Source organism: Leuciscus leuciscus (assembly GCF_965113295.1).
Source record: "Leuciscus leuciscus genome assembly, chromosome: 17".
Lineage (NCBI taxonomy): Eukaryota > Metazoa > Chordata > Actinopteri > Cypriniformes > Leuciscidae > Leuciscus > Leuciscus leuciscus.
This window is the reverse complement of record NC_138741.1, coordinates 20,533,328-20,556,827: the sequence shown is the minus strand read 5'-3', so window position 1 is coordinate 20,556,827 and position 23,500 is coordinate 20,533,328. Positions and strand designations below refer to the sequence as shown.

Genomic DNA, 23,500 nt, shown 5'->3' with positions numbered 1-23,500 from the left:
GCCTACATATCACATCCCCACACACATTATTATGTCTTACTCTGTGTTCATAATGTTACATGTAACTGTGGAATAGTCAACAGACTATCTCTCTTTCTGATGAACACACACAATAATATTGGGAATTAAAGGCATGTACAATATCCCCAGGTGTTAATTTGAGGTAATAATTGCATCAATAATGCTATTTCACTGTGTAATTGTGTGTATTATCTTGCAGTTGTAACCTGCATCCCTTTGACATCAGCAGTCCAGGGGATCTTAACAAGGATATTTCTGTGCAAATTGATTCCAGATGATGAAAAGATGTGCTCCCCATAATGTAATGGTAAAGCAGCTTATCCTGAAAAAACACTTTTCATTAGACATGCAGGACAACTACTGCTAGGTCATCCTGAAAAGGTTGGTCAGACTTTCAGAATAATGGTAGGTGTGTAACAATAACCAGTAAGGTTCAGGACAATTAAACTAAGCTAAAAACAGATAGAAATAGATACAATCTAACAGCTACTGCAAACACACAAGAAAGCTGCTAATGTTGAATGTAGGTTATTCTGGAACTGCCCTCAAACCAACATGCACAGAAGTGTTTCAGACCATTCACCTTTCAAAAATATACCACTGAATATAGCCTTACTAACCCTAAGTCAACTGCAAAATCTAAGTACAACAGCACAACCTAGTGTACAAAGACCAACTCTGTATACTCTCAACTCAGGTTCAAACTCATGTGTATAAAAAGACGAAGGTAAAACAATATGTAGATTGCTTTACACTCTTAAAAATAAAAAATATTCGATATGGTTCCATGAAAAACATCAATGGAACCTTCCATTGCACAAAAGGTTTTTTAAGGCATCACGGCGAGAGAAAAAAACCCCTTTTGAAACCTTTTATTCTTATGAGTGTAGAATAATTTATATTTTTCTGTTACTTGTAAATCTGTTTACATGCCATGGAAGGTAAATTATAATCAGATTAGCTATTACCAGATCAATAAGAAAACTGTACAGAAATTACAGTTACAGAGTAGGTTAGGAAATTATCATCATTGAGATCATATTGGCATTTAAACTTTCTAGATCTCTACTGAACAACAAAGATATTTTAATATTTCCAGAAAGTATGCTTTATTGACAAAGGCTGTGCACAGTAGAACTGAGCTGCCATTAACAAAAGTGGTTCAAACGTGTAATGTAATAATATTCACCTTCCCAAATTGAGGTCACAATGTGAAGTCTCACCACTTAATCAAATCACACACTTGCTGTTCCAGAGGATTCCTGACCAGTGAGTAACTGTTGTTGTGGTGACCACAGCACAGCGCTTCATACTCCACTAAAGCCACCAGAACTAAATACGTGATGAGAATTATACTGCTGAGTTGCATCAAGCTGTTGAGTACAGTTTGGAAATATGCAGTGTTCCATATGAATTCAACATTTAATGTACTATAATGTACAGGAGGAATATGGACTGCCTAAACTGGTAAATACTTAAAGGGATAGTTCACTTTGAAATTAAATTTTGGTATGTTTTAGCTTACCTCAAGGGCATCCAAGATGTAGGTGTCTTTTTTTCCGCAGTAGTTTCAATTTTGATATTTTTAGGTCAAACCGTTCTTGTCTGTCAGTCATATAATGCAGGTCGATGGTCACTGTCTCAAAGAGCATGCACAGAGTCCAAATTAAAACAATTCCCCGTCGTCCAAATTAAACAATTCCCCATCGTAAGTACACATTGATGGCCTAAGACACGAAACGAGCGGTTTGTGTGAGAAAACGAACAGTTTTTATATCGTTTTTACCTCTTGAACTCAGCCACGTCCAAGTGGTCTGAGAGCGCGGGCGGGTATAGATATATACAATAGATGTCGCCTTGGCGTAGCAAGGCGACATCTATTGTATATATCTATACCCGCCCGGTATAGATTTTGGACTCTGTGCATGCTGTTTGAGACAAGTGACCATCGACCTGCATTATATGACTGACAGACAAGAACGGTTTGACCTAAAAATATCAAAATTGAAACTACTGCGGAAAAAAAGACACCTACATCTTGGATGCCCTTGAGGTTAGCTAAAACATACCAAAATTTAATTTCAAAGTGAACTATCCCTTTAATGTAACCTGGCATGAAACATTAGAATAATATTTAAACTTAATATATTATATTGGTCTAATACTAAATATGTATTTGTTTTTTTTTTTATTATTTGTTTTTTTATTGTTGGTTGTTGTGAGATACAACTCCTAATCGGTAATTTTTTTTATTATTATTTTTTTAGTATGGGCATCTATATTTATGACTAAGCACTCAATATAGCCCATAGTTGCCTACAAACTTCCAGAAAACGCAACAAAAAACTTTTATAGCTTACGCATTTCCTTAAACCTAAATATCAGTAGGCTACTTAGCGCATTTCCAGTACATTACATTCAGGTACAGCGTGTAAAATAAGATAATTAATGATAAGAAAGGTCCATAGGAATGAGGGTGGTGCCGGTATCGATACAGCACTGAAGTTGAACAAGTTCTAGCCTAGAACAATTCCATATTTGGAGTTCCGTAGCCACACCCAAGGGGCGTGTCATGTGTGACGACGATTCCTGTTTACATGCTATTGGGCGTCACTGGCAGCATGGTGACTCAGAAACAGAAGGCTGATGTGGCTCCGTATTGCAAGGTGAGGATTTTTTAACAACTGGATAATTTAAATAACCACACGGATAAACAGGGTAAGACAGACGCATAGCTCATATGACAAGCAATTCCCATCCATACATCACACTCTTCCATTGTGACAGAGAACCAAAGTCAGATTTGTCAGTGCTTTTTTCCCTCATTTGTAGAGTCGTTTGAGCGTCAATGCTTTACTCTATCAATGGGATTATTTGCTATTCCTTTCTGTTTCCACATGGATATCATTTACTCACCTTAATGTTGTTTGAAACTTGTTGTATGATTTTCTTTCTCCTGTGAAACGCAAAGGAGATGTTAAGAGGAACCGACAGCCGCAGTCACCATTCAGTTTCGTAGCTTTTTCCATACAATTGAATGGTGACTAAGACTGTCATTTTGTCTGACATCTCCTTTTGTGTTCATTCATTGTTTGGTGAAGTGTCCATTTTAGAACAATTTAATGTTATTTATTTGTAAAGGTTATGGTCCTTGGTCGTGCCTCTGGGACAGCACAGGTTTAGTTTCATAGGATCTGTGATTAGCCTACTGTCAAAGTCAAGACAAGATAGACTCACGCGCCCCCGGTACACCGGACACCGAGCCACAGCTCGGAAACTGGAATCACTGGGTGGCCAGTGGCCACTCTACAAACGCGACTTTAATCAAGTTTAATTGGCTTTTCAATTTTGAAGATATTAAATGTCTATATAGGCTAAGTAACTTAAATAACGCCACTTATGAGGTTCGTGGTCTCTGAGGCGCAATTGTCTTTTGGCGCCTCTAGCGTCCGTAGTTATAGTGCAACAACTTTCAAGATTTTTTATTGGGGGGGTTGGATAATAAAAAATAGTTTCTGTTTGCATTTTAAACTGTATTAAAGCAGTCTCCATGAATGCTACCCACTTGTTGGCTGCCTTTCCTTCGCTATCTAAGTCAAATGAGTCATTAAAAAGTTTTTTTTTGTAATTTGTTTGTACTTTTTCAGTTTTGTTGGCCTAATTTATATTGTTCTGCAAAACTAATCTGCAAAGGCATATGTCATGAATATTAAATAGGTTGTCCAGAAATCATTTAACTTATTTTTTTTTAAGTTTGTAGTTAGGTGCTCGAAATAAACTTTTGACATTTAATTTATTAACTTCATTCTGCTGCCGTCAGTTCCAGAATTTTGTAGGTTCTAATCCACTTAGAATAATATTTAATTTTACTAAACCAAAATTGCTGATGTGCATCTGTGGACGTATATCAGATTAAACTCATCCAAATGCCTCTGGATTTGGTAACAACAAGTTGTTTGTTCATGCAGTGTTGTGCAAGAGGATGAAGCTTCCCTGAATCAATAATTGCTCTTGGTACCGAGTGGCGGTATTCTTGTGCTTGTGCTTGTGTGTGTGTGTTCACACACCCAATGATTGTAATCATTTTGTTGTTAATTTAAAATGGACTGGGGCCATTTTAGTTGATTATTATTTATTTAAGTCGCTCCACTGAATGTCGTGATGTTTTTTAATTATTCTAGTTCCAGGACTGTCACATGTTTGACAGTCTGTCATTAAAGGGATACTCTACTTTAAAATGAAAATTCTGTCATCATATACTCACCCTCATGTTGTTTCAATCCTTTATGAATTTCTTTCTTCTGCTGAAAAGAAAGGAAGATATTTAGAAGAATGTCAGTAACCAGACAGTTTCTGGTCTCATTGACTTCCATAGTATATCTTTTTTCAGCAGAAGAAAGAAATTCATACAGGTTTGAAACAACATGAGGGTGAGTATATGATGACAGAATTTTCATTTTAAAGTGGAGTATCCCTTTAAGGTTCAACAGATCAGTAATGTAGATAGTAGACAGTAAACATGTACAAACAGCACATACCTGTCAAACGCATTACATGCTGAACATGCTAAAGGGATAGTTCACCCAAAAATACAAATTATTTCATCATCATCTATAGCATGGCTAGAAATGTTAGCTTATTTTTAGCTCATCCTCTTGAGCCACGTAGGTCTAACATAGAGCACTAATAAGGATCTGTGTGTGTAATGTAATTCAGCATGTTTAAGAAACATCGGTCTTATCAGATCCTGTCTATCTGTGTACATATTGCAAATCCTTTGGCCTGATGACAGGTGTAAACATTTGAACTCATTTGAATTAAGACATCATCTCCATTAAAGCTCAAGATCTTAAGATCCCTGTACTTGTCTAAATGAGTATTTATTGAGATCATACAAGTGATGTGACTAGTTCACAATGTTATTTAAGTCAGCGAGCACTGGTCATAAGGTCTGATAATTTAGATTTAATTCAGCCTAGCACACTGATCAAATTTCAGACATTTATTGACCTGATTACATAGGTTACACACAGTCCCTGATAAGAAAGTGTTCCCTGTGTGTTTGTTAGAAACTCTGCACTTTAGCACTCAAGCTCCATAATCAGCAGAATTTTGCACTGAAGATTGCATGAATGTACTCAGATACAAGTAGTTCTGATTGTACACAGACCTTTGGATTCAGAGAGAGAAGTTAAAGATGTTGAGCTGTAGAGAGTGACTCAATGAGACCAGGGGTGTACAAAGTGACTGTCTGCTTAGTCCACCCAAAAAAAGATGTCATAATTTACTCTCCTGCATGTTGTTTAAAACCTGTATGACTGACTTTCTTCTGATGACGGTAAGAAAATAATGACAGAAGATTCATTTTTCAGTGATCTATCCAGTGTAGTTAGGTTCGTTCTTGGCGTTTACATCACAAATGGATAGACGGATTGCAACAGAATTGAAAAGAAAGCAGGGAACATATGACACTTCAAAATAAAAAGTGGTACTAGCTTAAAGGCAGGGTAGGCTATTTTTTCCACAAAAAAAAAAAAAAAGATTATGCTGGTTGAAAGTCTCTTCACATCCTGATAGCAATCACTAAGTTAAGTGGTCTAAATTTATTTATATGTACTGTATATAGATCGTCTGTGGAAGGCGTAGGACCATAAAATCTATTGCATTCAGTCCGATACGCCATCAGCACGTTTCATGCTATGCAGAGTTAGACAGATACAGTCACCGAGCACCGCAACCGAAACAGCCGCCACCTTTTACAGTTCCTCCTGAACCAAAACATCGAGCTTATGCTGCATTCACGCCATAACTACTGTAATTCGGAAGAGATGGAAACCTGTGACGTTAGCCTATACTCAGAGCGGTTCTTGACTCGAATTTATGCATTTCAATGGCAACACTATCAGCGCCGAAATGAACCTACAGCAGTCAGGTGGTACAGGTCAGTGCTCTTTAAGTTGTTTATGTTCATTATTATTGTGATGTTATGTGCTTTGAGACATGGTAGTTTAACGCCGTCTCTCGTGATGCTTTTGTTTGCTCCCTGCTGTTCGCGTGCATGTGTTTTGAAGGAGGCGTGGCTTTGGAGGCGCTCTGAAGGAAGGGAGGGATCTTATGCTTTCAAAGCTAGCTCGCTATTGCTAGCCTCTCCAAAAATTGCCCACCCTACCTTTATTTTCCATGCAAAACTAAGAACATCATGTCTGTCTCTGCAGGTATGCCAGGCTCCAGGTATGTCGGTGTGGAGAGTTGGAGCAGTAAGCAGGTAGCTGGCTGGCTTAGAGAACAGGGGTTTCGTGAATATGTGGATCTCTTGTGCTCTAAGCACCGTTTGGATGGTGCCAGCCTGCTGTGTCTTACTGAGACTGACCTGCGGTCTCCTCCGCTGGAGCTTAAGGTGCTGGGTGATATCAAGAGATTGATGCTGGCTGTGCGGAGGCTACAGAGACAACACACAGTCCTCGTGCATTCAGGGTCAGAGGTCAGTGCGTTGTCTCCCATACACACTGGCGGAACAGACCGTGTCGTCTCTAATAGCTTCACAGAGCGAGGGTCAGGAGACCACCAACACTATAATGGGGCGGTCACTACAGTTGGTGGTGAACACACTTACTCAAACGGGAAGCGTAAGCAGTATTGTGGTCGGTTTGACCCGGAGTACTGGAAGACCACCCTCAGTGCACTCTATGCCATGCTGGTGTGCGGAGTGACATCATTTGTCATGGTGCTAGTGCATGAGAGGGTTCCTGACATGAGGACGTACCCGCCACTTCCAGACATATTTCTAGACAGGTGAGTTATATCTGGATGTGTGCGGTGGATGTATTTTTGGGATTAGTGTGTTATGTTGCTTCACCAGTGTTAAGACAGATATATTTTAATTGCATTTATTTAAACCTCATCTGCAAAAATTCATTTCTATTAGTCAGTTCATGGCAGTGAATCAAAAATTCTTTAAAATGTTTTAGTAAAATAATATGTATCAAAATGAACATATGAAATGTTATTTATATATGTAAATACAGTATATGCAATATAACTGTTACTATGCAATGATATAACTGTATAGTACTTAGTAAAGTACTGTATAGTGAATCATTACCTTTACAATCTCCGCTCCGTTGACATTCTGGCTCTAAATATCCCGCGTGTAACAACTGAATTTGGTAAGACTGCTTTTAGTTATGCTGCTCCTTGGTGTTGGAATTTACTCCAAAAAGTTTTGAAGCTTTCGTTTCTTATCCCTCTTGAACATTTTAAACAATTACTTAAACAATCCAAAATTGAACAATGCACATGTTTTCAATGAGCCTTTTATGTTATTTTACATTGTTTTATATGTACTGTAGATCAGTTTGTTTTTTTGTTTTGTGATTCTGTGTAACCTGTGTAATTGTTGCCCCAGGGCTCCCTTGTAAAAGAGATTTGACTATCTCAATGGGACATCACCTGGTAAAATAAAGGATAAATAAAAAATAAAAAAATAAAAATAAAATAATTGGAAAAAATAATAAAAAAATTAATTAAATATTCATTTCGTAGGAAAAAAACGTCTGGAATCATGTCTTCTAGATTTTTATTTTATTTTACATCTATTTTATTTTGAATGTGCTTCGCAACAGTGGTCAAAATGATGATTCCTCTGATCAAGAAAAAAAAATCAGAATTTTCATTTTAATCTGTCTTTATGCTCAGTATCTTGTTTTAACAAGTGTTAACATCAAGAATTATGACTCTTTATTTATGTTTCAGTGTTCCCAGAATTCCCTGGGCCTTCGCCATGGCTGAAGCATGTGCAGTGGTGCTGGGCTCCATATTAGTGCTGGTCTTTTTGATGCACAAACACAGGTAAACACACAGAAAATACAAACCAGCACTTAGAGACACTTTATCAAGTTTACTATGGTCTCACAACTGTTGCATATTGTGTAATTATAATCTTCTCAGAGACAACACTATTCTTTTCAGAAATTCGCTGATACTTATGAAAATACTATGAAAATAAATGTTATTTTCATGTTTGATAGAGGTAGTCATTAGACAGAGAGGCTTTTTCTAGATGTAATTTGACTATGTAGACTAAAGTGTTTGGTTGATGCGTTTACAGTAACATTTAAGAGTTATTTAATAGTTTCAATGTGGTAAAACAGTGAATTTTATATGATTGTTTTTTTGCTTATTGTGGACCCCTGATCTTTTTAAATTTCCATCTTACTGTAACTTCTGTCATTGTGTGTTTGTGTGATAGGTCCATTCTGTTTCGCAGACTGTGTAATTTGACGGGCACTGTATTTTTGCTCCGCTGTGTCACCATGTTTGTTACTTCACTGTCTGTACCTGGTCATCACCTACAGTGTTCAGGCAAGGTGAGAAACATGCATATGTAGGATTTATTTTTGAAGGTGCATTTGGGATGGGCAATGAAATAAGACATTTTACTGTAGGTAGTCCCCACAAAATGTCTTGAAAACAAGACAAATGCCACACAATGTTAATCTTGTTTCTCTCTTTGGACAGAATTAGAGTTGAAATGTGTCATATTATATGTAATAAAACTTTAGGGTAGACCATAGAAATATAAAACCATAAGACTTTACAATAAAGTTTAATTTGTTAACATTAGTTAACTACATTAGGTAACATGAACTAAGAATTAACAATTCTTTTACAGCATTTATTAATCTTAATATTAATGACAACATTTAATTACTAATACATTTTAAAAATGTTTAAATACATTGTATTAACATTAGTTAATGCACTGTGAGCCAACATGAAAAACTCTATTAATGAATGTTAATAATTGTAAATGTTAAATGTTGTAAATAAAACATTTTTTTTTACTGTTAGATCATATTAGTAATACAATAACTAATGTTAACAAATGAGACCTTATTGTAAAGTGTTACCTATAAATCATATATGGTAAGATTCTTTAACGATTTTGGAAGTATTTGTATATATCAATTGTATTTCATGTACTGGTCATATTTACTTTCTTCTACATATCTCTTTACAAGAATCTTCACAAATCAAACAATGTACTCTTGATTTGAAGAGTACAAAGACAAAGTCTTTTTGTTGTTACTTGAGCATAATATCAATACTGTACAAACAATCTTTCTTGATTGCACCATCTTCCTTGATCCAGTGTTATTTTATTTTAGTTTCATTCATATTTTGAATTAGCTTTTTTTTTATTTTATTTTTTTTTTTATTTAATTTTTAGTCATTTTGTTGTGTATTTAGTTTCTTTTTTTTCCAGTTAATAATTATAATGCTTCAACTTGAACTTATTTCAGCTTATTGCAAAGGCAACATTTCTAATTTTTGTTTAGATTAAGTTTTTCAGCTATTATTTAAATGTAATTTTATTTAAGCTTGATTTCAATTAACAGAAATGTTTGTAATAGTTAGTTTTAGTTAACAAAAATAACTATATATATATATATATATATATATATTAGTTATTTTTGTTAACTAAAATAACTATTACAAACATTTCTGTTGATTAAATACAATATTAATTTTATATTTATGATATTTATTATTTTCATTTGTTTTTATATAAGTAAAAACAAAAATTACTTTTTCTTTCTCCCTCTATCTTTTTATTTCACTATTTATATCTCTCTTACACACTTCAGCTGACCATCATCCATCTGTGCAGTGTGTGTGGCCATTATCCTGCATATGTGTGTTTTGCAGATATATGGTGATGCATGGACAAAAGTGCAACGTGCACTGGACATCTGGAGCGGGCTCGGCATGTCTTTAACTGGGGTTCATACATGTGGCGATTACATGTTCAGCGGACACACTGTTGTTCTCACCATGCTCAACTTTTTTGTCACCGAATGTGAGTGTACACCAACAGTGTAGAGAGTTTTACTCATTTTAAATAGATAGCACTTCCATGTATCGTGCATTTATCAGTAGTGTTTCAGTGGTGTGGTCAATGTCTTTTTGTGAATAATTTTTTCTTTTTCTTTTTAGACACGCCACGTAACTGGAACTTCATCCACACCATGTCTTGGGTCCTAAACTTGTTTGGAATCTTCTTCATCTTAGCGGCTCATGAACATTACTCCATCGACGTCTTCATCGCGTTCTACATCACCACCAGACTGTTCCTGTACTACCACACGCTAGCAAACACACAGGCCTACCAGCACAGCCGCCGAGCACGTATCTGGTTCCCTCTCTTCTCTTTCTTTGAGTGCAACGTGACCGGACCGGTTCCAAACGAGTATAGCTGGCCTTTCTCCAAACCCTCCTTTATGAGGATATTTCTTAAATAGGACACCTGTGTTTATGTCTAGCTCAGACTTTGGCTCCACAGTCTTCAAATTTTGAGTTTTGGGGGAATTATTTATTTTTTTATTTTATTTGTTTTGTTTACTTTCTTGAAACCGCGATTTGTAATTCTTTATTCTCTCTAAATCAGAACATCGTTTTGGTGACTTTAACTTATTATAATTTCTGCCTGTATACCAAACTAAAAAGCACATCTCGAAATGCTTTTTCCTTTGATACCTCATTATGCAGAATCATATTTTCCATTATCTGGTGAAGCAGGTTTGAGTTCTTACAATTGCAGATTTATGTTTCTCTAACCGTTGGACACATAGTATTTCAACTCCTGAACACTAACAGTATGTTTAACCGAGGAAAAGTGCTAATATACATTTAGTCTTTATTAAATAATCATGCCTTGTGCTGCCTATGCTACGTCATAATGGGGCAAATAGTCTTACAGCCACAGAGATATAATTCGTATACTTTTTGACACTGTTATTAAAATGTGACCATTGTATAGATAGTTTAAAATTTTTATGTGGTTCTAGGAATAGATTGCTATATATGAAATGTTTTGCCAATATCAGCATCAAAGACACATTCAGCACTTTTATATGGACTTAAAGGGAAGTACATTGTTAATGTAGGGAGGACATTTTCATTTACCAGTATGATTTGTATTTGTATGTTTGTGCATACAGTGTTTTTGAAATATAGCACTGTTTCTTTTTTGTTGTTTTATTTAAATGTAACTTGACTTCTGTCTTATCATTTGAGGTACCCAGAGGATACTTACTGGAATAATAAAAGTTTACAGACTCACTAAACACTTTTATATATGTGTTTTTAATACACCAAACTAGCAGCATGACAAATGTCCAGTGTGTTGTATATTAGCTTATTATGACAGTTTCTATTTATACAGTTAGGTGTGATATATAAAGTAGCTTAGAATATACAGCACTGTTTGACTAGAGATGAAATGATTTAACTGTCCAACATGTGTGATCTAGATTACAATTTTTTCAATCAGACAAGACTCACACCAACAAGTAAATTGAATCTAGTATACTACAAATTAAAGTGAACTAGAAGAGAATGCAATTTAATTTCAACATTTTGGTGCCAGGAATCATGCATGAAATATACCATTTTGTTTAACAAGATAGTGTCACCATCAAGATTTCAATCACAAGGAAGTGTTAGAGGCTATAGAGAAAACAATGAACCTGTGAGCAACAAGACAACGTTGGCATAATTTTAGATGATGATGGTAAATAAACCAAGAAAAATCATATGAATGAAATATGATATATTTTCTTCAGTTTTTTCATTATTTTAATACTTGCTTATATTTTAATATTTAATATGTTAATTACTTAAAGATAATAACAATGTTGCCTTGTTTAACTCAGTTCAGTCTGATCTGAAATTTGTACAATCACATTTTTTTTTTTTTTTAAGAACTAAATATTTTTAAGTGTATTGGCTGAACCCTATTGATTCAGTAGAGGGAACAAAAGGCTCTTTATTCTTTATGCAGTTGTGTTTAATGCCAACACATACAAAATGAAGTGACATGATCAAACATAGGCTCAAAGTATTAATTAATTGCTCTAGAGAAATGACCTTTCCTTCCCATCATGAGGGAAAACCAGTTCCTATTTATTAATGTATGACAAACTTGTCATTTTTGATTTATCACAGCAATGGTACGATATAAAAAGGTGTGAGGTTTTCTATTCGGCCATTAACTGATCCCTCATCAGCACCTGCTTTGGCTGGATATTGCAAACATTTACAACATGGTACAGTATGATATAGCCTTTTAGAAATATTTACTACAACCAAATACTACTTTTAGTATCTCTGTCTTATTTTACAACCGGGGAGTGTCTGTTATTCATAATTACTCAAAAATTAACATCGGCATTTCATTGGTGGAACATTAATTTTAATATTCTGTTTTACTCTCTTTTTTTATTTGCATCATGTCTTGACATGTTTAACTGTCCAGTAACTTCTCCTCATCTTCTCAGGTGTGTTTGTTGAGAGTGTGCGTTCTCCTCTTCATGGTGGTCCACTGTAGTGCCGAGTGCTACATTCAGAAACCTCAAGTTGATTTGTTATCCCCCGAAGACATAATAAACCATCTGCAAGGTGACTAAAGTGTTCAAAGCAGGGCGCGGGAAGATGTTTTGGGGTGCTGGGTTTTTTATTTATTTATTTTTACACTTTTGAATAAGAAACAATATCAAGTCTATAAAACTCGTCAAAACTCCGCGAATCACAACAAGCGTATCGGTGAGAACACTCGAAAACACTTTTTTGACATTATTGATAGGCCAACTGCTTTAAATCGTAAAGCAACGGATAAATTAAGCCTTTAAAAGGATTATTGGGCTGTTACCACTGTCATATACAATAAAAGATCTAGCACTGCGACAGGAAAATAGAAATGAACACAAAAAGCTGCCTAGTGCCTATACTGTAGGCTACACAGTGACGGTGGGCTTGCGCTCAGGAGTCGTAGAGCGGCTGTGGGCGTTTTTTTTTTATTATTCTTGCACATATGACATCACACTCTGCGCATATGTTTTTAAAAAAAAACATAATTTAACATAGAATTAGTCCTAACACTTTTTAAATAGCCCACTTAAAGTGTTTATTACAAATAAATTACTAAATGCTTAAAATGAATAAATGTAAATGAACAATAAATTGCGTTGCATTTACAATCCTGTGAAAACACTTCCCGTGCCCTGGTTCAAAGCCTTTTCTTTCTGACATATGTTTCTGCTATAAGTTATATTAAATATAAAATTACTTTATATGTTTAACATTTAAACAATACTTGACTTGATTCATATTTTATTGTATACAAATATAAATGTATTTATAATTAATTTATACCAAAGGAGCATAGTGCCATCTTATAAGGATAAGACACAGCTGTTAAAGAGGATAATGTTTGTAATCTCTCCATCTAATGTGTCCTGTTTTAAATAATGGTTGTCAATCAAATAACAACATTTGCATATAGCTTTTCTGTGGTCCTGTGCATGCTTGTTTAATTAGGTTGTGTCGACTCAGAGGGAGTAGCTCATGACTTCGACTCTGAATGGCAGAATGACTGTTACAACTGTCTATGTACACAGTTTGGCATTCGATGCTGTAACAAGTAAGTTTTACAGTAGATGGCCATGATATTTAGTCCTTTCATAACCCTTCTGTTTTCAGTAATAATAGAAAGCTTATTTCTTGTGTGTGTGTGTGTGTGTGTGTGTGTGTGTGTGTGTGTGTGTGTGTGTGTGTGTGTGTGTGTGTGTGTGTGTGTGTGTGTGTGTGTGTGTGTGTGTGTGTGTGTGTGTGTGTGTGTGTGTGTGTAGGATCCCAACAGCAATAGAACACCCTGATGAATGCGAGATGGTTGTTGACCAAACAACCTGCTCTTTCACCCTAGTACATGTTTCAGACCACAGCAAACCATGCGAACTTGCCTAACACAACTGGAAGCAATTGCACATCTATGGAATAGGTCTCATATCGGGTGAAAACCCTTACAAATAAAATAAAGGCTTAACTGTATAATCTGATATTCAATAAAATGATTTATCTGGCATTCTCTGGATTTGAATCTATTGTGTGCAGTATTGTTCACCGATAGTCTTTTCATGCAAATTTGCAAATATGATCTTCTCTGCTGGTTCTGAAGTGTCTCTAGCTTGAGTTCGTGACTTTTTCCATAGGTTTTAGGTTGTTTTTTGCTCCATTCACTACAATGTATTTTTCATGCTTTACATAAATATTTAAACCTGTATTTACGGCATAGAGAACATATGATGTATGCATGTTAAGCACATTGCATTTTCTGATTCTGTTCATTTAAAAGTGAATGCAAAGTTTTTCGCTTTGTTTTCATGTTTTGTAACAGCAAGGAGTTTGCATGTGAATTATTATTGGATGGCTACTGTCTTTAAAAAAATAACTAAATAATTGGTTACACTTCATTTGAAGGTGTCTTTGTTACACTGTAATTCTACATTTAAGTACTGAGTAATATTAAGTAACTACATCTAGGCTAATAGGATTAGGGTTTGGTTTGGTTTAGTTGCATCTACTATGCATAATAGTTATTATAACTACATGTAACATGTAAGAATGACACTGTAAAATAAAGTGTTACCTAATAATTTATAGCCTTACTTAATTGTTAACTTTTATTTGACTTAAAGGTATAGCGGAGGATCTTTCCAAATTTTAGATAAGACCCGCCCTCTCCACTTTTTGAAAAGTTTGATTGATTCACCAGAATGATTGACAATTAGGAGGACCAATAGTTTAGACTACCCACCAGGAAGTAAAACATCCTCCGCTATACCTTTAATGTAAATGAAAACATCAAGTTACAGGAATTTAAGTCTTTAATACACAACTAAACAAGGAATGGGAATTGTATCGTCATGAAATTAGTTGGGGTATAATTATCGTCATGAAATTAGTTGGGGTATAATTTTGTCATAATGGCATGCTGGAGTAAGATTTTCAATTTGAAGAGCAAGTTACAAACATTATTATGTTGATGTTTAAACTCATCCGACCACTACCAAATCGAACTATTACTCAATAAAAAACAATATACAACATGTAACAGATAAAAAAATATATATATTAGCATCATTGATATATTATTCTATTTTTTGTTAATATTTAAAAAAATATATAATATTTTCTGTTTTAATTTTAATTTTAGTTTAAGTTTTTGTGTGTTGTGTTTTTTTTCTTCATTTTTATTATTATCTTTCTTTTCTTTTAATATTTTTTGTCTTATTTTTTTTTATATATATGTTTTTTATTAAGTTTGGTAACATTATTTTTCTGGTCTCCTTTAGACATTATGTTGACTAACGTTGCACCTACATGTCAACTAACTCTCATTAGAGTTTTAGTAGGGTATTAGTAGACTGTCTGCTTTATACCTGTTAACACACTGTCTTGTTGAAAAACGCCTCGGTTACGACTGTAACCTCGGTTCCCTGAAGAGGGAACGAGCGTTGCGTCGAAATTGACGCTATGGGGAACGCTTTGCGTGATGACGTCTTGAAGCACATGTAAAATCAGTCCAATGGTGTGGCGGAACGTCAGAGGCGGGTGACGTCACGTACCAGGAAGCTATAAAAGCCAGCCCGAAACAGAAAACGAAAGCTTCGTAGAGTCTGAAGTCGTGCTGACAGGCATGAAGGAGATATGGCAAGGTGAAGCAACGCTCGTTCCCTCTTCAGGGAACCGAGGTTACAGTCGTAACCGAGGCGTTCCCTTTCAAGGGAACTCGCGTTGCGTCGAAATTGACGCTATGGGGAACGTCTATACCAACGCCACCATAGCTACAAATGTCTGTCCTGTGTGAAATCAAGTGAGCAGCACTAGGAAGACAAAACCTGAGACCCTGGAGTAGAGTCTAGGTCTAAAGAGTAGAACCTGACGAAGGTGTGCGGTGAGGACCAGCCTGCCGCATCACAAACGTCCTGTAAAGATACTCCCGATAAAAGGGCCTTAGAGGCCGCCATACTCCTAGTAGAGTGCGACCGGACAGCCAAAGGAGAAGGCTGCTGCCTTATGAGGCAGTGAGCCGCCTCATAAGCAAGTGAGATAGCCTCAACCACCCACTTGCTCATCCTTTGCTTAGACACTGGACCTCCCTTGTTAGGGGACCCAAAGCATACAAACAATTGATCGCTTTTACGCCACAGGGCAGCTCTGTGGACATAACCGTCTAACGCCCGAACAGGGCAAAGCAAATTATTCGCCTCCTGGTCCGCATTTTGAAAAGGAGGAGGACAGAAGGCCTGCAGAACAATAGGTCTAGCCACATTAGTGGGGACCTTGGGGATATAACCCGGTCTAGGATGAAGAAAAGCTTTAACCATACCCGGAGCAAACTCCAAGCATGACGGAGCAACCGACAATGCTTGGAGATCCCCTATTCTCTTGAGAGAAGATATGGCGAGAAGGAACAGAGCTTTCAGAGTTAGGAGTTTCTCAGGAACCTCCTCAATGGGCTCAAAGGGGGCCAGGGAAAGGCCTTGCAGCGCAATGGACAAATCCCAAGGTGGCACCCTAGAGCGAACTGCAGGCCTCAGCCTCCAAGTGCCACGAAGGAAACGAGATACCAGAGGGTCTTTCCCCACAGACATTCCACCCAAAGGAATGTGGTAAGCACCTATAGCCGCCACATAAACCTTTAAAGTGGACGGGGTCAGACCTGCAGTGAACCGGTCCTGCAGGAACTCCAGAACTGTACCAATTGGGCAGTTGACTGGATCCAACCGACGGTCACTACACCAAGAAGTGAATACTCTCCACTTCAGGGCATAAAGTTTCCTCGTGGAGGGAGCTCTGGACTGTAGAATGGTCTCAACAACCTCAGTTGAGAGACCTGACTCTATGAGCTGGGCCCCCTCAGAGGCCAAGCCCACAGGTTCCACAGTTCCGGTCGGGGGTGAAAAATCGAGCCCCCTGCTTCGGACAGAAGGTCCCTCCTGACAGGAAGCTCCAGAGGATGCCCGTCGAGGAGGGACACAAGATCGGGAAACCATACTCTGCCTGGCCAGCGCGGGGCTATAAGAAGCAGGTAAACCCGGTCCCTGCGAACTCTCTCCAGAACTCCCGGGAGCAGAGCAACTGGGGGAAAAGCGTACAGACGTAGCCTCGGCCACGTCTGTACCATAGCATCCAGTCCCAGAGGAGCTGGATACGTGAGGGAGAACCAAAGTGGACAGTGAGACGTCTCTCGAGACGCAAACAGATCCACTTGTGCTTGGCCAAACTCCCTCCATATCAGCTCCACCACCTCGGGGTGGAGCCTCCATTCCCCGGGCCTCGGCCCCTGTCTCGACAGAGTGTCTGCTCCTATATTCTGGACCCCGGGGATGTAGGCTGCCCTGAGTGACAGCAACTTCCCCTGGGACCACAAGAGGATATGGCGTGCCAGATTGGATAATGGGCGCGAGCGCAAACCCCCTTGGTGGTTGATATAGGCGACTACAGACGTGTTGTCCGTATGCACTAACACATGGTGTCCCCTGAGATCTGTGATAAAGCTCCTCAGAGCCCGGAAGACAGCTAACATCTCTAGGCGATTGATATGCCAGGAACGATGATGGTCTTCCCACAGACATTGAGATGAGCGACCCTCTAGGATCGCTCCCCAACCCGTGAGGGAAGCATCCGTCGTTAGCAGTTTGCGACGACAAGGAGCTCCCAGCACTGGGCCCTGGGACAGGAACCAAGGTTTCTTCCACATAACCAAGGCACGTAGGCATCGCCGCGTGACCTTGATTGTGCAAAATGGGTTGCCCCTCGAGGAAAACCCCCTGGTCCTGAGCCACCACACTGCAGGGGCCTCATGTGCAGTAGTCCAAAAGGTATCACGTTGGAAGCTGCTGCCATGAGACCCAACAGTCTCTGGAACTGTTTGACAATGAGTAGCTGGCCTAGCTTTACACTTTTCACAGCTGCAAGGATGGAATCTATCTGTGGCGGTGACGGGCGCGCCTGCATCGACACTGAATCCCAAACCACGCCTAAAAAAGTGGTCCTCTGAAGTGGAGAAAGCACACTCTTCTTGGCGTTCAGCCGTAACCCCAGCTCTTTCATATGGGCGAGGACGACATCTCGATGCCAAATCGCCAACCGATGCGACTGAGCTAAAATCAACCAATCGTCGATGTAGTTCAATATGCGAATACCCTGAAGGCGCAAGGGCGCCAGAGCTGCATCCACGCATTTGGTGAAAGTGCGGGGTGATAAAGCCAGGCCGAATGGAAGAACTCGATATTGGTATGCTTTGCCCCCGAAAGCAAACCTCAGGAACTTCCAATGACACGGACGGATGGAAATATGGAAATATGCGTCCTTGAGATCTATCGTGACAAACCAGTCCTCGGACCTGATCTGTGGCACGATTTCTCAATGTTAACATTTTGAACTTGAGCTGCATGACTGACTCGTTCAGAACTCGAAGATCTAGAATGGGACGCAATCCCCCCGTCCTTCTTTGGAACTATGAAGTACCGGCTGTAAAACCCGGTTTCCCTGTTGGAGGGAGGTACATATTCTATTGCCCCTTTCTCTAACAGAGTGTTTACTTCCTGTTCCATAACCAGAACCTGCTCGGGGCCCACCACTGTGGGCAGGACCCCCATAAACCGAGGTGGGCGTTTCTTGAATTGTATCTGATACCCTTTTTCCACGGTCTGCAGGACCCAACGAGAAACATTTGACAGTAGCTTCCACGCTGTCAAAGATTCTACTAAAGGTACCAGCCTCTCGAGACTGGTTTCTGGATTTTGTTGCTGTTGAGTAGTCGGTTCGTCGCCCTGTAACGGCGCACCGGCAGGGAACGACCGAACAGACTGCTCTAGCACCCTCCTCAGAGGGGGCGGGCATCCCGAGGCCACTACGTTTCCGGGTGGACCTTGAGATATGTGCTCGCCGGAGACCGCTGCGCCCTGAAACACCGGAGGCGGCAGGGTTGGCAGACCGGTCCCCTGAGGGCTCCGAAGAGAGACGGGCACCGTAAAAAGAGGTGTTGACCGCTCTGCTTCGGGGGGGACTACCCTCATTTGTCCTGAGCCCTCAGACATCAGGACTTTTTCCCAGCAGCCTTCTTGGCGGTAATAACGGTCCGCAGATCCGTTTTACCCCTCGAAGACTGCTGGGTTTGAGAGCGCCCTCCGTGTCCCCGAGATTTTTGTGGGTGAGCACGGGAGGAAACGCTATGTTTCTGAGTGGCACGGTGCTCAGCGCTCTTTTTAGATGAGTGAGGCTGCTCCCGCTCAGCAGCCTCAATGAAAGAACGGCGGGGGAGAAGTTTCTGAAGTGCAGCTGCCTGTTTTGAAGCTTCTTGTGATTTAGCTACAGCACTATTAACTGCATCTCCAAATAACCCTTTAGTGGAAACCGGTGCATCCAAAAGAACATGTTTCTCTTTGTCCTTTATATCACTTAAATTGAGCCACAGATGCCTCTCAGTGGCCACCAGGGCTGCCATAGAGCGGCCGATGGATTTAGCCGTCTCCTTGGTGGCCCTGAGAGACAAATCTGTGGCTCTACGCAGTTCAGACACAGTATCGGAACTAATACCCCCGCCCTCCTCAGAATCACCCAATAATTCAGCCTGGTACGCTTGCATTAGTGACATTGTGTGTAAACACGCTGCAGCTTGGCCGGCGTGAACCAGGGAAGATGTCAATTTTACTGGCTTGGATGGTAGTGCAGGAGCCTTCAGAGAAGATGCCGTTGCTGGAGAGAGATAGCTCGCGAGCGTCTCTTCCACCTTCGGCATCTCCCCATAACCATGCTCTTTATAATTGTGAATGGAAGAATAGTGTGATGTTTGTGCAGTACTCTATATGACACTGGTTTCCCCCACGATCTCGACACCTCGGTGTGGAGATCGGGGAAAAGCGGAAGGCTTCTGCACTGAGGCTGTGCACGAGATGGCAGGAAACGCTCGTCGAGCTTGCTTTTCGAACGAGCGCCCTGCCGATCCTCTGGCCACTCAACAGATAATCGCTCGACAGCTCTCGTAACAACATCGAGCAATTCTTCAAACGCATGAGACTGAGTTGGCGAATCCTCAGACTCAGCGTCAATACTAACAACGTCCAACTCCTCAGAGCTGGACAATTGCAGTATTGGTGCCTCCATCGGGGGGGAAGAAACCGCAGCGCGTGCTTCCACACCCTGATGAGAGGCACTGGATCTATCAGAAAGAGGCTGAGATAAGGCAGAGCCCGTCTCAACATCCACTGATAGATCCATTTGCGAACCCCAGGTCTGAGATCCGAGCCCTGGGGAACGCGATCCTGGTTAAATAAAGCCAGGCGGGATCTGAGCGTACGCATAGGAAGCGCGTCGCAATGCTCACAGCCAGCACCCTTGAGTGCTGACTGGGCATGCTCTTCACCCAAACGGACAACACAAAGAGTGTGAGTGTCCCCACCCGTTAAATAACGCGGCCAGGGGTAAACACACACTCTAAACTGCTGCTGCTTACTCGCCATATCTGAATATATAGATAATAATACAATATAGACAGACAACACCAAATAACAGGGACAGATTTCACACAGAGCGCAACTGAAGACTCAGAAAGCTTCCGTTTTCTGTTTCGGGCTGGCTTTTATAGCTTCCTGGTACGTGACGTCACCCGCCTCTGACGTTCCGCCACACCATTGGACTGATTTTACATGTGCTTCAAGACGTCATCACGCAAAGCGTTCCCCATAGCGTCAATTTCGACGCAACGCGAGTTCCCTTGAAAGGGAACTGAATGAAATGATTATACAATAAAATTATGTATTTGGATTTAAGTTTGTCCGTCTCAAATTTCTGTGTAAAAAATACATAAAATGCTTTCATGAACAAATCATGATTCATCAGTACCTTTCATACAAAAAATTTTTTTTTTAATTTACAAATAAAATGAAAAAGCAACTGAAAACATTATGTATGCAAAAAAATCACAAAATCTGGATGGCCTTATAAATGTGTTAGATAAAACTGTATTCATAGATTTTTGTTATAAGTCATCTATATATATATATATATATATATATATACATACATACATATGTGTGTGTGTGTGTGTGTGTGTGTGTGTGTGTGTGTGTGTGTGTGTGTGTGTGTGTGTGTGTGTGTGTGTGCACGCGTGCGTGCGTGCGTGCGTGTGCGTGCGTGCGTGCGTGCGTGCGTGCGTGTGTGTGTGTGTACATGTTCTTATTCTTTCTTCAGCATTTTAATGGTTTTAATTACCATGTGACTGAAACGTGTGTTTGATTCATTATGTGTTAGTTCTCAGAATCCCTAATCTGATTAAAGAGAACCACAAATAAATGTGCACAGTTCTTCCAGTTTATTTTATTTGAAGATTCATATCAGTTATAAAAAAGTATTTCTTCTGCAAACAGGTAACATGACAAACACACCCACATCAGCATTGATGCAAAAAAAAAAAAAACATTGGATGCCAACAGACCTTTGGTGGGAAGAGGGGGAGATACATTTTTCCCCATTTTACCACCAAAAAAAAGCAGTAAAGTGATTGCATGTTCAAACCACATTTTCAACAGGAAAATGGGCAAAGTTTGTTTCGGCACAGCAGCTCTAGAAGAAAATAGTGTCATGGTCCAGCTTAAGTTTGTTCAGTGATGGTTCATTTCTGTTGTAAAAAAGTTATTAATTTAGTTCATTTATCTATACAACCACTCTGGAGAAAACAGTGATGTCATCGTCCAGCTCAGTTCAGTTGTCCTATAATGGTGTCAATGCAGGCAAATCAATAATATTGTTGAATATTAAGTTAGAAGTGTGAATGAGATTTAAAAAGTTAGAATCAATACACAATGGTTTCACCTGTTTATTCACCATACAATATAAATATAAATTGCTGTTCAATTATTGCAGGAAAAGACTGCAGAGAAAAGACTTTTGAAGTCAGTGCATATAGTCCTGAAGAGAAATGTGTGTTGGTTTTTCATTGAATCGAATTTAATTGTTTCATTGCAGAGAACTGGATAATTTGACCGTTGAATGAAATGAATGGAAATGTAAAACTCCAACAATGATGCTAATTGCTAAATGCTAATTGCTAATCATTATTGCTTTTATTTCTGTTAAATTAAACAACTTTTTTTTATATAAACTGCATTTGACCTTAGCCTATAGCCATTTGTGTTCAAGCAGTGCATGGGTGAGGTCTTGTGTGCCCTGGCCACCTCAACTCTACACTGTTCAAAAGAGAAGAAACTGGGCTGAACATACTGTACAGAAGCGTGAAGAAGATTTGAGTTCAGTCAGAGGTTGTGTCCTGTACAAAGCAAAATAATTCTACACTGTAAAAAATTATTGTTGATTAAACTTAAAGCTGCAGTCCGTAGTTTTTCCTCTTTGTAGCCATCTCTGTTCAAAATCTGAATTGCAGTTATTCACGGAATAATCAACTTTACATGGGTTGTGCCTCGGCTTATGAATCCAATGTTTTGAGGAGAATGTGCGGAGAATGGGCGGTGTGGATACTGTCATTCGGAATCACAGATTCTACTTTTTGGAGGAATGACCAAAATAAGAATTTTCACTGGAAAATGTCGTCTGAACAAGTAACATCCACTTTTGTTCTGACCAACTAAGGGAAAAAAAGCATTGCAGTAAATCGTGCTGATTAAATCTAACGATCGCTTATCATATCACGTCAAACCGTGCAAATTATACTTTGTTCTCAAATTGTTAATGTTAACGACATCAGCATTGCGTGACTACATTTAATACCCTTCCGATATTTTTCCTAGTTTTCGCATGGGCCCGATTGCAGTCTCTTTTTTTGCATGTTTTTGCATTTTACAACGGGTGAATCTCCAGTTGTCATTGCTGATTGTCGTTTGAACCTTTCTGGATCCGCCATCAAACTGATAAGTTTAATTATATCAAGTGCTGTGAGAAAAGGCTATAAATTTCCACCTTCAACATCCTCATACGCAATATAGCCTACTAGCCGAGACACATGTAAAGATGTGACGTAATGACGCAAAGACATGCTCGAATTTCTCGCGGAAATCCACCAGTACCACTGGAATTAAAAACACTATTACAAGCTTACCGTTTTGAATCGAGCTAAAGCAAGCAGATAGTTTTGAACACTGGCTGGTTATGTATTTGCTCAAAATGTTATTTTGGATCATTTTTAACCCCAAAAAAGTTACGGACTGCAGCTTTAAAAAAAAGTAAGTTACCTGGTTGCCTTAAAATTTTGAGATCAGTGAAATTAAAAGTTATCTTTTCAGTTATCTGAACCACATGAATTATCTAAGCTGATTTGACAAAAGAACTAAATTTGTGATAACAAATCATGAAAATATTTTTACAGTATAGTTACAATGAATTTTCTTCTAATTTGTTGATGGATGTTTGTAGATGCGTGCAGTGGATATTTGAGGTTTTTATCAAGTCATTTGTTTGTAAAGCCACCAAAAATTAAAATCAAGCACTTTGCATTCACACCCTCAACCAGTTCTTAGAAATATTTATTCTAAGATCAATTTGTATAATATCTACACTGACCCCACCAATGCAAATAATTTGGTTTTGGATAAGTGCTGTTTTGTAACAATCGCAGATGCAA

At 38.9% G+C, this 23,500-nt stretch overlaps 2 protein-coding genes across 4 annotated transcripts; both read left to right on the top strand.

Annotated features, from left to right (window-relative positions):
• The first annotated feature begins 2,629 nt into the window (after nucleotides 1-2,629).
• Nucleotides 2,630-11,764, top strand: LOC309479876 (sterile alpha motif domain containing 8). Of its 3 annotated transcripts, none has more exons than XM_082144157.1 (6): nucleotides 2,630-2,687; nucleotides 6,237-6,813; nucleotides 7,774-7,869; nucleotides 8,270-8,387; nucleotides 9,730-9,880; nucleotides 10,018-11,764. In XM_082144157.1, exons 2-6 carry the CDS (start codon nucleotides 6,239-6,241, stop codon nucleotides 10,320-10,322), a joined length of 1,245 nt encoding a protein of 414 aa, XP_082000283.1. In that variant the 5' UTR covers nucleotides 2,630-2,687; nucleotides 6,237-6,238; the 3' UTR covers nucleotides 10,323-11,764. The 3 variants fall into 3 exon arrangements, with proteins under 3 accessions (XP_082000283.1, XP_082000284.1, XP_082000285.1); XM_082144158.1 differs by having other exon boundaries at nucleotides 2,654-2,739; XM_082144159.1 differs by lacking the exon at nucleotides 2,630-2,687 and adding an exon at nucleotides 4,424-5,359.
• A 271-nt stretch (nucleotides 11,765-12,035) lies between these two features.
• On the top strand, nucleotides 12,036-14,943 carry msmb (microseminoprotein beta). The gene is made up of 4 exons (XM_082144177.1): nucleotides 12,036-12,128; nucleotides 12,360-12,480; nucleotides 13,399-13,501; nucleotides 13,710-14,943. Exons 1-4 carry the CDS (start codon nucleotides 12,126-12,128, stop codon nucleotides 13,822-13,824), a joined length of 342 nt encoding a protein of 113 aa, XP_082000303.1. The 5' UTR covers nucleotides 12,036-12,125; the 3' UTR covers nucleotides 13,825-14,943.
• The last annotated feature ends 8,557 nt before the right edge of the window (nucleotides 14,944-23,500 follow it).